The sequence below is a fragment of the Strix uralensis genome, chromosome 1 (genome assembly GCF_047716275.1).
Source record: "Strix uralensis isolate ZFMK-TIS-50842 chromosome 1, bStrUra1, whole genome shotgun sequence".
NCBI lineage: Eukaryota > Metazoa > Chordata > Aves > Strigiformes > Strigidae > Strix > Strix uralensis.
This window is the reverse complement of record NC_133972.1, coordinates 4,570,507-4,583,858: the sequence shown is the minus strand read 5'-3', so window position 1 is coordinate 4,583,858 and position 13,352 is coordinate 4,570,507. Positions and strand designations below refer to the sequence as shown.

At 42.1% G+C, this 13,352-nt stretch overlaps 1 protein-coding gene across 13 annotated transcripts in view; it reads left to right on the top strand.

Annotated features, from left to right (window-relative positions):
* The window catches only part of MAP4 (microtubule associated protein 4), a 165,284-nt gene that overhangs the window by 53,668 nt on the left and 98,264 nt on the right, over positions 1-13,352 (top strand). For all 13 annotated transcript variants that reach the window (XM_074875240.1, XM_074874877.1, XM_074874789.1 and 10 more), the window contains exon 4: positions 9,739-9,804. In XM_074875240.1, coding sequence (XP_074731341.1) covers positions 9,739-9,804 — 66 coding nt within the window. The remainder of the gene's footprint in view (positions 1-9,738; positions 9,805-13,352) is intronic.

Here is a 13,352-nt window from a genome sequence, read left to right as displayed (position 1 = left end):
ACTGTCCAAAGTGGGTGACTGCTACGCTTATATATATACAGTGTTTTCTGTCTCAAAATACCAGACTGTGCAAGATACCACCACTCTGGGTAACGGCAAATCCAAGGGGTAAAGATTGATGACTTGCTGTTGCTGGTGAGGTGTGCAGGTGGGCACCTTCGTAAGGTCCACATTGTTTGTGAGCTTCAACTCAAAGTTTAATAGCTAAAGCTTTGTTTCTCCACTGATCCAAGGGTCTACTTATTTTGATTTCTTGCTGCATGTACGTGCTGGTTATGTGCATGTATAGTAAAGTATGGTGCTGTCTCTGCTGGGTACAAACATTTATTAACCCAGTTGGTATTTGTTAGGGTTAATAGCTTTATCAGAAACTACTTAGCAAAAGAAAAGATTTAAACAGATACTTGCTTCCCTAGCTGAGTAAAAAGGAAAGCAGTGAGGTTTGGGGGTCATCCTTTAGGTTTCTTTCTCAGTAAGCAATTTAAATTCTTTGTATCTTTGCCTGTGTGGTGTTGCCCCTCTGCCAAGGGGGGCTAGTCACCTGTGACACATAGTGCCTTGATTATTTTTTGGCCTTGATCTATGCTATGTAAAAAAAGAAAATATTTGCTCCTGGACAGGTAACCTAGTGAGTTCTTTCAGAGGAAAGTGGGGGGTTTTTTTGGTGGTTTTTTTTTTTGTTTGTTTTTCCCTAACCCTGATGCTCCTCAGTGCTGATGAAAGCGGAAGAACTATAATGATCACCCACCAGAATAAACGAGACCTCCAGGATACAGAATGGGGAAATATCGAGTGGGGATTTCTGGTCCGTTTAGGGCACTTATCTGCAGTGTTTAGAAGTGTATCAGGTGCCTTGTAATAAAAAAAACGTAGTTTTGAATTTTCTGTACTGACATAGTTCATGAAATGGTGACAAATGAGTAGGAAGGATGGAAATGGGCAAACAGATTATAAAACTTTGAGCTTTGGTCAATTCAGGTGTGCATTATTGTATCCAATTATAGTACCTCTAATTGTAAGTGTTTTATATTTTAATATTGCAGAAGTGGGAGTAACAGAGAAACATGCAGACTTGTTAACACTTTAGCATGTGGTTTAAGGATGTTTTAAAAGCATGCTTTGTTCTAGAAGTTACAAATTCTAAGACATCCCAGCACCAGAATTTCTCAGTGTTAAAACCATTATATACTATTGTTTTAAAATACAAGTTCCTTAAGTTGTGTCCTTCCAGACGTGTATTGCTTGAACATTGCTATCATAACTCACTATTTCAAATAACTTCAGATTCTTGAAGCAGGTATAATGAGGCCTTTTGGGTATGCTCAGTAATTAAAACTCGTTGAACTGCCCTGTGAGAAGACTGCCTGTTCCTGTGTGCAGCACTGAGGCAGAGATGTTGGAGTGCTGACACAGGTTACCTCTGGGCCAGACTCTGCATCTGCGTCTCCTGGCTTTTCTAACTCCCTCTTCCCCTCCCCAGTGCTTCCCCGGCTGCCCAACCAGTTGTTTGTCTGCTTGAGCAGACCTTGTTTCCCTCCTACAAGGCAAGGGGGGAATGCAGTGTCTTGTTCGTGGTTTGGAGATTTGTTTTTCCCTTTTTTGGGATAGTTGGCGAACAGTTATGAGCATTATCTAAATCTTTGGCAAGATGAAAACAAGACCCTAACTGAAGAAATTGGAGAGCTTGCTTGCCTTCAGTGGTTAATGTTTTTCAGCTTTCCTACCTTGTACAAGGAGGCGAAGGACTGTGAACCTCTGCAGTTTAAAACAGTGTCAGTTGACTACAGGCCAGTTTTAGGGTTTGATCCTGTTATGTCTTCGTTTGTCTAATCTGTTTTTCCCTGAAGTGATAAGATACCTATTTCTTCCATGAGATTTATAACTGTTTAAAAAAATATAGTAAAGCTTAATGTGCTTGCTTTTGTTGAGGCTATAGAATAAATGAGCCTGGGTGAGCTATTACAAGGTCCTAATGGGGGTGTTAAGTGTTGTTGTAGTGCAGTGCCTCCAGTGTAATGTGAAGTTTTTGGGGAAGGGGGACTGCTGTGTGAGAGGCAGCGGGAGTTCTACGTCCCTGGCTCCAAGTATGACTGCAAATAGCTTTGTTTTCCTGAGGGAGAAAAGTAGCTTTCATGGATCAGGCTTTTCAGCCCCCGCTTGTTAATTTATTTATGTTAAAAGGCACGAATGTGTTCAGACAGCACGGTCTCTGCTACTGAGATTGCCTTTCCCCAGTCAGAAGAGGTTTAATCATATGTCCCGTCAGGCTCTAGCTGTTCCATCTCTGCTCAAGGTTTTTCTGTCACTTTTTTCCTTAAGCCCAGGAGCCAGATAGACAAGGCTAATGATCAGATGGGCCCCCATCATGGACCTGGGTGAACCATGTGGGTACAGAGAGATGGAGAAGAGGAGGGAGATGTAATGAGCAGTTGTATGGTCACCTCAAATTTGCCCTAGAATAAAGCTCTAATAATAGTTAACTTTTAAAATATCCTTGGAAAGGCATAGCTTAAGAAGAAAGGCTTTTACTCTTTCTAGCACCTGGCTGGACATCATAATTTGGCAAATTCTGGGGTAATCCTCTTATGACATTGTAGGCTTTACATAACGCTGAAGGATCGCTTTGGGTTTGTGCTGCACTGTTTGCAGCTTGCTTTCCTTATCGGCTCCCAGGAGTTTTGAGGATACTGTGGAGCTTCCAATTAAAGTCACGGAGGCTGTAGCAGCAGGTTTTTTATTAGAGTGCTCATGTGAAGTAAAGGATACACATCCCAAAGTGTGAAGGAAGAGATGTTCAGGTGGGAGCGAGTTCCAACTGAAAGGAAAATACTGTGCTTTAATAGCTTGCAGCAGGCAGCAGTGCTCCTGTGAGGCGTTTTGGTTCAAGTGAGGACCAACATTGTTTCTGAAATGTTTGATTGTGTTATCGTTGAGGAATTGTGCATATAAAGCTAGGTCTGCCGCATAACTGCTGGTGGCCTTGTCCACAGTAAATGAATATCTTGCATTCTTGCACTCTGTTCACAAACTTGGTGATGAGTCTTAACTTTGTATACGGTTTTTTAATAGGGTAACAAATCCTGAGCATGATGTGACAACGTTCTTTTAATTTGCTATGGGCAGTGGCTTTGGGGCTTTTTTCAAGCACATGTGTCACCACGAGATGGCTCTGCTGGTGCTGCGTGATGCTGCTGGACAGACACTGCTGCACAGCAGAGCAGGCCATCCTCCCTGGAATGAAAATAAATCACAGAGCCTCAAACCCAAGGCCAAACCACGACTTTCCCTTTCTTTTTACCTTCCTTTCTGCACTAGGAGTAAGCGCCTTTCTTGTGGAAGGCAGCAGGCTTTGCTTTTGCAGAAGAAGGTTTAAACACTTTGTCGCATATGAAACTGAAGATGGAGAATGTTCCATATACCCCGAAGTTTCAGAGGGATTAAAAAAAGTCAGCAAACGATGTTAAGATACTTGCATTTTTATCTCATATGATACATTAAACACCTTCTCCCTCTCCAAGTCTGTCCATCCCTATTCCTGCCCCAAAGTTGTTAACACTTCTGGTTAGTATAAATACTGATATTGTCTTTTTGTACAAAAACAAGTATCAAGCATGCACTCTCAGATCTGTCAGACACTTGCAAAATATACATTAAAAGTAGTTCAGAGACACCCAGGTGATACCAAAAGTGCGCTGCTAAGCTTTGTGTGTTTTCATTCTCTGCCCCAGATCTCGGCTGCTTTCCCAGCATCCCAGGGCCCAGCTGCAGAAAGGGCAGGGTCATTTCAGCGTAGGGCCTTGTACCAGTAGTCTGCCGGCAACATATTTCAGTCTGAAGGGGTGGTTTTGTGCTTTTTGTTTAAAGTGCAGATTGTATCATAAAGCTGCCTGGATCTTGGGTGTAGCTGCTTAACTATATAATATACCTCTATTTTCCTAAGGAGGAAGGAGTGCCTTAAGTATTGTCTTGATAAGGCAAAGTGTTCTTGAAACTTTTTCCATACTTTATGAACTAAAGTGGTGAAATTAACCTAGTTGTTCACAAAACAAAACTAAGGTTTTTCTAGCTTAGTTGCTTTACACTGATTTAGCATCACTCGGGTAATACTTGTGCTCAATCACTGAACTTCCCTTGGGGTTCTCTAACATCGAGCCGTCTTGGATTCAATCCCATCGCAGGCAGGCGGTGATCACACAAGGTGATTAAACCTTCAAGCCTCAGCTTCCTATTTCAGAAAGAGAGGTGTGAGGGTGGGGTGGGGGAGAGGGATCTTAGTGGAAATCGGTGTGGCTGGTCTCCTTCTCCTGCTCTTGGATGCCAGACCCGCTGCGCAGCTGTGCTTCTGTTAGTGCTATCTGACAGTACATGTGTGCTTCTGAGAGCTCTGGCATCCCCGAAACACAAAACCAGGCGAGCCTTGGCTTCTATTTAAATTCAAATTCTCTTTAATTCTCACGGTTAGAGAAAGAAGCTTGAGAATCTAAACCAAGTGTTTATGCCATATTGGAATGCCAAAGGGCAAGCAAAACTCTAAGCCTTTTTTTTTTTTTTTTGGTGACTCTGGGAGATGATGAGCTTGATTGCTGTTCAGAAGCCATTTTGAGCCAGAATATTTAAAGGTATAAATTGAAATAGCTTAAGCTATTTGTTGAAGAGTTACCAGCTAGTTTTGACTATACGGCTCCGTGTTTATCAGCATTTTTCTTCCCACTCATGTTTTTTTTTCTAAGCTCTCTGGCAAAGTTGCGTTCAACCAATTCTGTGTACGCAAATGTGTGATAGGATAAAACATGCAAAATTACTCTCGTCCACCCCATGCTCGCCGGCCGAGAGCTCTTTTTTCTCTTTGCCCTCTGGTATCCCATGCCTGCTACGGAGCAGGCTGCAGGCCCGATGGTGGAAACGTGCTCAGTTGTGGTTATGCTTCCATGTGCACTATGCTAAGTCACTGCTGGAGATTAGGGGTTTTATATTGGCACTGTCCATTTGCTTGAGATTATCGGTTTAGCGAATGCTGCCTTAAATTTGTTTATATAAAAACAATCCTTTGATCCACCAGCCAGATGCAAATACTGTCTTGTGATTCTGATGAGGATTATGTAGTTACAACATCTTGACATGTTTTTGTTTTTATGCAATTTAGAATATGAGGGGAGGAGACCTGGCCCCGATAAGATTGCTGGATAATTTCATACTGCACTCTAGCTAACTAAAATAAGTCCCATTTGCTCCAAAGGAGCTGACCTTCAGAGACATAAAAATACTAATGCTGGGTGGAGCTGTTTGAGTTGACCTGATTTTCTGGAAGCTTGTCTTCCAAAAAAGCTAAAACTGTAAAGGAAACAATTTTACCTGCTTTTTATCCTTTCCCAGAAGGAAAGACATGGCATTTCTGATTCTTCTGCGCATTTGGGAACCCACTGCTGAGCCCCAAATCTTTAGATTTCACCTGATTAAGTGTTTGATTTGAAGAGACCCTGACTTGACTGAGCACATGATGCGTGTGTGACTGTCCTGCTTATCCCTGCTGTTTGCAGAGCTTTTTGAGAAAGGTAAAAGCTTTGGTTATATCAGCTCTGCTTGCAGGTTTCTCTGCCGTTCTGGTAATTGAGCTTTTTAGATAACTTCCCACCTCGTGGCTTTGATGGTGGAGAGACAGCCTTCTGCAGCTAGCAGGGGGCACGCAGGGAGCAGCTACCGTGGTTGCTGCTCAGCATGGCAAGAGGGAGATGGCTTTAACCTATTCTTTTGCCCTCGTTCCTGTGCCATTGAAGCAAATGTAGGATTTTCAATATGTATGTCTTGCCATTTTTTTATTTCAGTGAGTGAATATAGTATAGAAAGGAGTCAATATAGGGGACTGAATAAGACGAAGCTTCCCTGAAAGAATATATTTGTGCTTTGTAGCCCAGAAACTGCACAGACTCGAGAGCCCTATTGGCTCTATGGAAGGTTAAGCCAGAAACACAGCTGGCTTTGAGCTGTCCTCATTTTCACCTACCATAGCGTTTGGTAGGCTTGACTAATATTTTGGTAGGGTTTTTTGTTTCATTTTAAGTTCACAGAGCCCTTGGCAGGGGAGGGTGGGATGTCCTGGCTTTTCTTTTAGATAGAAGACAGTTGGCTTGGGTCACTTGCTGCCTAGGAGATCAGTCTCGACATGAAACTTTTCTATGGATGAAGTGTTTATTTTCTGAATAGCTGAAATGCACTGAATTGCCAGAAGTACCACTGAGTGGACTACATGCAGTGCAAAGCTGACCTCAAGTGCACACAAACTGCTCATTCCAAGTGCTACCAGACCAGTCTTACACATGAACATTATTTGCAACCCAAAGCCGGTGCTCCAAGTATGTACACAGACTTGCAGACTAAATTTGCACTGTTTAGCCATATTTATGATCAAGTCCTGTTTTTAGTGACTAAATAACAGCAATAGCATCGAGACCAGAATATGAAACGTTTCAACAGCTGTACTGTCTGTATGAGGTGTAATGATCAGGTTCAGATGAAACTGAAAGCAGTATGTGATCATTTTGTCCAATTTAAAACAGAATTTGCATTCAAGTCTTCCATTACAGTTTAAATACGGAAGAAACGGGAGTGAGTTTGTAGGTTGTGGTAGTGGGGGTTGTTGTTTATTTTCCCCACCATCAAAAGATTATTTTTTTTTTTACATGTTTAGCATGAGTTGAAGACTAGAGTTGACTTGCAAAGTCTACGGTGGCATTGTCAGCTACCTTCATTAAACCAGTTTGATGACACCCGTTTGAGCAGGACTTAAGAAAACTCGTAGCTCTTGCAATAGCTTCCTGGCTGTTAACTGGAAGGTTCAACAGGACCTGTGTAGCTCCACTGCGTAATTCCTTGGGGATCTTTCTGTAAGACCCTCCTATTCCATGAGATACCCAGCGTACCTGTTGGCAACTGTGAAGCAGTGTTGTATAAACCATCCTGTGACCCTGATTTCTCCTTGCTTGAACTGGTCAGTAAATTCAGTGACTGGCAGTAGTTCTCCCAGTTACTAGTTAAGACAGTTCTACTGTTACAGTAAATACCAGACCTTGTAAAGACTGACAGCAGGAGGAGCTGGTGTGTTTAACTGCTAAGAAACAGGTCCAGGGATTCCTGTAGTATTTTCAGCTACTTGAAGAGGATGTAGGTGTATGTTTTTCTATAAGCTGTCTGGCAAGTTCATGTCGAATTTTTGTAAAACACCAGGATGAGCCACTGAAGGAACTGGAAAGACTTTTGCTTTACTGAGGGTTGGATTAAGCCCTAAAGTGCTGTGTCTAAAGTACGCTGGTAACTTTGCTTTGTTTTAAAACTGCTTGAGCTCAGGGAAGGGACAGCAGCAACTCCAGGTAACTGAATGTGTGTCTCAGAGTGATTTTATTTTATGTACTTATAGGATTTTCTGAAGCCATTGCCCTGAGTGTTTTTTCACAATAAGCAGAACTAATGGCCTGAGGAGCTGAACTGCTGTTAGAACTTGCACTGCTTGTTACGTTTAACTAATACCACTCAGTGTCATTGCTGCAATGACTTCTGTTTCACAACTGGAAAATGGGATAAATCCTTAGAAATCAAGCAGAGTTTATTTAAGAAGATATTAGAAAATATTTTAAGACTTGGAGCAAGGATGGTATCTTCAGTTTAGGTAAATGGCCTTGTAATATTCACCTGTCATGGTGGTGGTTGCCTACAGAAATACTGTGCTGCTGGCAACCTGCACCAGTATTAATACGAGCACAATCTGCCTACTTTTGTAAGGACCATAGTCTGATCTCAAAGCCAGTAATTTAAAATATATAGCATTCCTCCAGTAGTTTGCCTAAGTGATTATAGTTATTGACCCTCAGCAGCCCAGTGTAGAGATTATGGGGTGAATATAGAATTTCACTAGCGTATCTTGATGATTGGGAAGACCTGAGTAGTAGAATAAGTAGTGTGGTGTTGGTTTTTTTTTTTTTAAATTAATTAAATTTCTTAATTATTCCCAAAGATGGTTTCCAAGCACCGTTTTCAAAAACATCACACACTTGGAGATAGCTACCTGTTAGCAGAGTGACTTTCCTGAGGCAGCCCACTGAGCAGATGGCAAAACCAAGTTTAGAGCTCAGTTCTTTGATTCCAAATTGCCTCAGCTATTGGTAGGTCTTGTATTGCTGCCATGTTTTCCAAGTTCAGTGTGTACATCCTGGTGCCTCTTTAAAATTTTATCTGACAATGTCAGAACAAGACAGACTAAATCTCTTAGTGGTAAGTATCTTATATATTTTTCAGAATTGCTGGTCTTCCACCCTGAACTACCCTTTTCTGAATCTCTCCCCAATATCTGCTTTAGCAGTGTGCTGTCAAAGCTGGAATTGAGGTCTTCTGATCCTTTTTTTCTAATAGTATTGGGATAGCTTTGTCTGCAAGAAACTTGTCACGACTGAAGTGGACCAAGATTTAAAAATTCTACGGAATTAATTTGTGCCTGTTGGCTGTTGTTCTGGCACTGGACTCCACTGACAAGAGTGTGCGTCAGGCTTCTTTACAGCCGCCCTCTGGGTGCTTGTACACGTCCCCGCCGAGTCATCTCCAGGGTGAGCAGTCCCAGCTCGCTCAGCCTTTCCTCATATGAGAGACGCTCCAGTCCCTTAACGGTCATAGTGGCCCTTCACTGGCCTCTCTCCAGTAGCTCCAACTCTCTTGTATTGGGGAGCCCACCACTCCAGATGTGTCTCAACAGTGCTGAAGAGAGGGAAATAATCACCCCCTTCAACCTGCTGGCAGTGTTCTGCCTAATGCAGCCCAGGATGCTGTCGATCTTTGCTGCAAGGGCACGTTTCTGGTTCATGTTCAACTTGGTGGCCGCCAGGACCCCAAGGGCTTTTCTTGCAGGACCTGCCTTCCAACAAGTTGGCCCCCAGCACATACTGGTGCCTGGGCTTATTCCTCCCTTGGTGCAGGACTTTTGCATTTCCCCTTGTTGAACTTCGTGAGATTCTTCTCTGTTCATCTCTTCAGCCTGTCCAGGTCCCTCTGGATGGCACCACAAGCCTCTGGCATATCAGCCACTCCTTCCAGTTTTGTATGGCATCCAAACTTGCTGGGGGTGTGCTCTGCTCCATTGTTCAGGTCATTAATGTTAAAATCGGCCCCAGTGTCAGCTGTTGGGGGACACTGCTAGTGGCTGGCCTCTGGGTGGACTTTGTGCCACTGATCACCACCCTCTGAGCCTGGCTGTTCAGCCGCCTCACTGTGCCGTTATCTGACCCATGCTTTGTTGTTTGTCTGTGAGGATGTTTTGGGAGATGGTGTTAAAAGCCTTATTAAAGTCAAGGTCAACAGCATCAACTGCTCTGGCCTCACATCCACCAGGCTTGTTGGAGTTTATCAGCTTGGCTAAGGATTATTTGCTTGAAGAAAATCCAGAGTCTGGTGTTGGTCCTCAGGAAAGCTTGGTTTGAAGTGATGGTATGAATAGATAAAGAAGCTTCTAGTTGTTATGCCTTGAGTCTCCTTTGTGGGACTGGATTTTCTGTGATTGAAAAGCTCTTTTGGGTTTTAAGTTGCACTGACTTGGTGCCATATGAGTGCCTTAACATTTCCAAAATAATGTTGGGGGAAAAAAAACCCCTGTGTATCTGTGTTTGATAACATTGCAGTGTTGTCCTTACAGTGTTGTTTTCAAATTCTGGGTTAAGATTAACTTTCTCCAGTGTTAACATTTCCTTTGATTTCTCGCAGATACTTCAGCTTCTGGGCCAACAGTTGTAGAAAATGGTGACCATGGAATAGAAGATCACCGCACAGGTATGTGCTTAATGTCTGAAGGAAACCCATCGCCTTCTTTATTTGTTATTAGAGCAGTAAAACTTCATTGTGACCAAATGCATCTTCTTTTTGAGTCTTATTTCTTCACAGGGGGTTCATTTTGGTTTTAATGATCTTTTCAAAGAATTTGAAGCAAAACAGAACTTCATTCTCTTCTGGGTTTGAAATTGCTTATTTGCATAAAGTCTCATTCTGAAGACCTTGTATGCTTTATCCATGGTCAGTGTTGGGAAGGCAACATCTAGGGTGCTGATACCTCAGTGGCTTTCCAGTAACTCCGTAATATTCATAGCTGAACTCTACCCTAACCTGTGAGAATGGCTTCTCCTCTTCCCCGTGGGACTGACAGCGATGTTTCTTCTCCAAGTGCACCGTCCTTTGGTGCAGTTTTTTCATTCACTAATTCTTAGCTGCTACTGAAATCACACTGCTTTTTTTATTCTGCAGCTTCTCCTTTCACCCCAAACTACCCTTCTGTAAATATCTCCTAATATTTGCTTTAGCAATATCAAAGGTGAAATTGAGGTCTTCTGACCCTTTTTTCATACAGCATTAGGATACCTCTGTCTACAAGAAACTTGCCGTGACTTCAGTGGACCAATATTTCAAACCTGTGAGGAATCTGGAAAATAATTGATCTTTCTAATCCACCTAACACATGTCGAAATTAGTCTTATTTTAGCAGTTATGTTTAAAGATAAGCACCAGTTCCCTTTTATGAGACTCTCTTCCTACGAATTGGGCTTCCTACCAAATTCCAGCTGAACTGTTGAGGATGAGCAGTACCAATGCTGCAACTGTGGGCGTGAGCCAGTGGATTTTGTTTCCTTCTGTGGTGAGGAGGGCGTGGACTTTGACAGGCCATACTGTGGCACCTCTGATTTCTTGAGGGTAAAATATTCAAAAGTCAATTGCCATCCTGGCATTGGCAAGAGCTATTTATTTGGTCTCCCTTTCCATGATCTCCAGCTCAGCTTCAGCAGTACAGATCATTGCTAGGATTGTTTAGATATTCCTAGCATTAGCATCCCTGCTAGTCTGTAGGTGCAGCCCCAATTAAAAAAAAACTAATCCAGGAGATAATGATGAATGTATGGGAGTGGGAGACAGGGATGAATTAAACCCCTTTTTTTACTATAATTCTGCTTGGAGTGTGAGCAAGTTTCATGTCCTTATTGAGGATGGAAGTATAAAATTTGATCTTTCTGCTTAATTTGCCATTGTAAATCTGATCAAAAAGAAGCTGTGCTTCTTTTACAACTTAATCGTATAAAACTGAAATTAAGAAAACTTCTGAACCTTTCTAAGGGTACTTCCTCTCTTTAATACATATAACTAGGAGATAGAAATAAAATCAGATTTATGATACCCCAGGTATGACTAATTAAATACATTGGGATTTTTTTATTGAACTTCTGAATTGTGTTTAAAATATTTCTTGTTATCTGCTTAATACTAGCTTTCTGGAGGTTTAACTCTTCACACAGTAAACGCTAACAACTTTGATCAAAGATACTTTTATGTGTCTGAAGCTTTTTAATTTATTAATACGTTCCATCTTTGTAGGGTACAGTTAGACTTTTTTTTCTTGTTAAAGGCTGTCCAAAAGTGACATCAAAGTGGTAGAAACAGCATGGCAAAGGATGAAGAGTCATAGGCATCGAGTTAATTAGGTTTTCCAGAATAACAGAAGATTTATACAACACAACTACTTCATGAACTCTCCCCCTGCCCCCTTCTCTATGGAATACTTGAAATATCTGTGCTTATACATTTGAGAGTACGGGAGAGATGCTAATTTTTGATCAGATAATGGAGGGTTTTTCCAGAGTTGAAGAGCAGTTGATCCTCTGCGGAAATACAGGCAAGTTTTTTCCAGACCAGGTGACGGACTTCACTTGGTTCTACATTTAATAGGTGGTGCTGCCTAAAGCCTTTTGCCCCTGGCCCTAAGCCGCCTTCAGTTTTTGGCTGGCTTGTTTGTTTTCAGCTGGATCTATTCCCTAATCTGTCTCTTTTTAAAGCTGAAATGATGCGTCTGGATGTGCAGTGTGGGCCCAGTGCAGAGGTGGGAAACAGAGTGGCTGAGAGAGAGGACTAAGGAAGATAATGCTCAAGGAAACCAGCTCTTTGCTACAAAAAGCAGTGTTAAGAGCTACAGAGAGAGCTTTTAAAAGCAGAGCTGTGTTTGAGTTGGATTCTGAAACAGACTTCGGGGAAAGTATTGGGGAAAGATGTAGCGAAGCTATTTGAAAATACCAATGCCTGCTTATCTCTCTGATCTGGGAATCACAGGAAACGTTGCTACATGATTTTTTCCACCTATCAAATAAAATGTTTTATTGCACGCAACATTATCTACAGACATCTGGTGTATGTGCATGCAGAGGTTAGAATTAGTCAGGACTGAAATCTTAGTGCTGGTTTGGCAGCCTGTACTGCTTCCTGACCAGATGCCCAGCTCCAGAATACCGTTAATGTAGGAGATGGCGTAAATCCAAAACTAATGTAACTCGGGGGCAAAACTTTCTATTGACTGTTGAATTATTTTTGTTATAACAGCGATGTATTTAAACCATTGTTACAGGGATGTCTATAGTTCAGTATTCCAGAATGTAAAGGAAAAACGTGAATGGTTGACTTTACGTTGGCTGTTTACTTGAGGGTCCAAACCCGTGGCTGTGCGGCTGGGAGCCCTCTGCACCCATTTGTTTTCCCCGAAAGGGAGAAACTGGCAGTTTCTCTGAAGGGTTCAATTCTCGGCAGTGCTGAGCCCTGTGTGATGATTTGCTTACTTGGTCTGTGGGGTTTTGTTTTTTTGAGAATTTGAGAGCTACAGACCAAGAGCTCTGGCTTGGGTACTCAGCGCACAGACTGAAACTCTCTATTAAATTTGTTCTTCCTTATAAGGAAAAAATAGAATGTCGGTTGGTGCAGTGTTTGGAGGGAAGCTGAGCACATCTGGTGCAACTCAAGTGAATCAGCAAGGGTGTGGGGATATTGTTAATAGCTTATAATCACTGGTGGCATGCAGGTATTGAGTTAGAGAACTAACTGCTCACTTTCACCATGCAAAGGTTAGGGGGTGCTCGGTAAAACTCTTAACAGCAGGTTTTAAAACAAAAAAATTTACACGTAATTTTCACAGTGCAACATTTGCAACTCCTTATTGCAGGATATTTGCCTAGAGTTCAAAGGAATGGTATATTTTAAAAAAAGACAAATTTCTGGAAAGAAATCCATCAAGAATGATCATATGGTTTAATCTGGATACCTCTTGTTCCAAGATCCTGTTCATCATCTTGCTGGAAGATGAGAAGTGACCTAGGGAAGTATCGCTATTCAGTGTTCATACTTTCCCTAGCAGGACTTTCTCTCCAACCAGCCTGCTCCTTGTTCTGTCATCTGAGATTGGGTCACAGAAATACTCTGTCACAGTTTTCAGTGCAAATTGTGCTTTTAAGCAGCATCCTGAGCTGCTGCTCTCTTGATAGCAATTTGTCACTAATCTTGATTTATCACAGCTA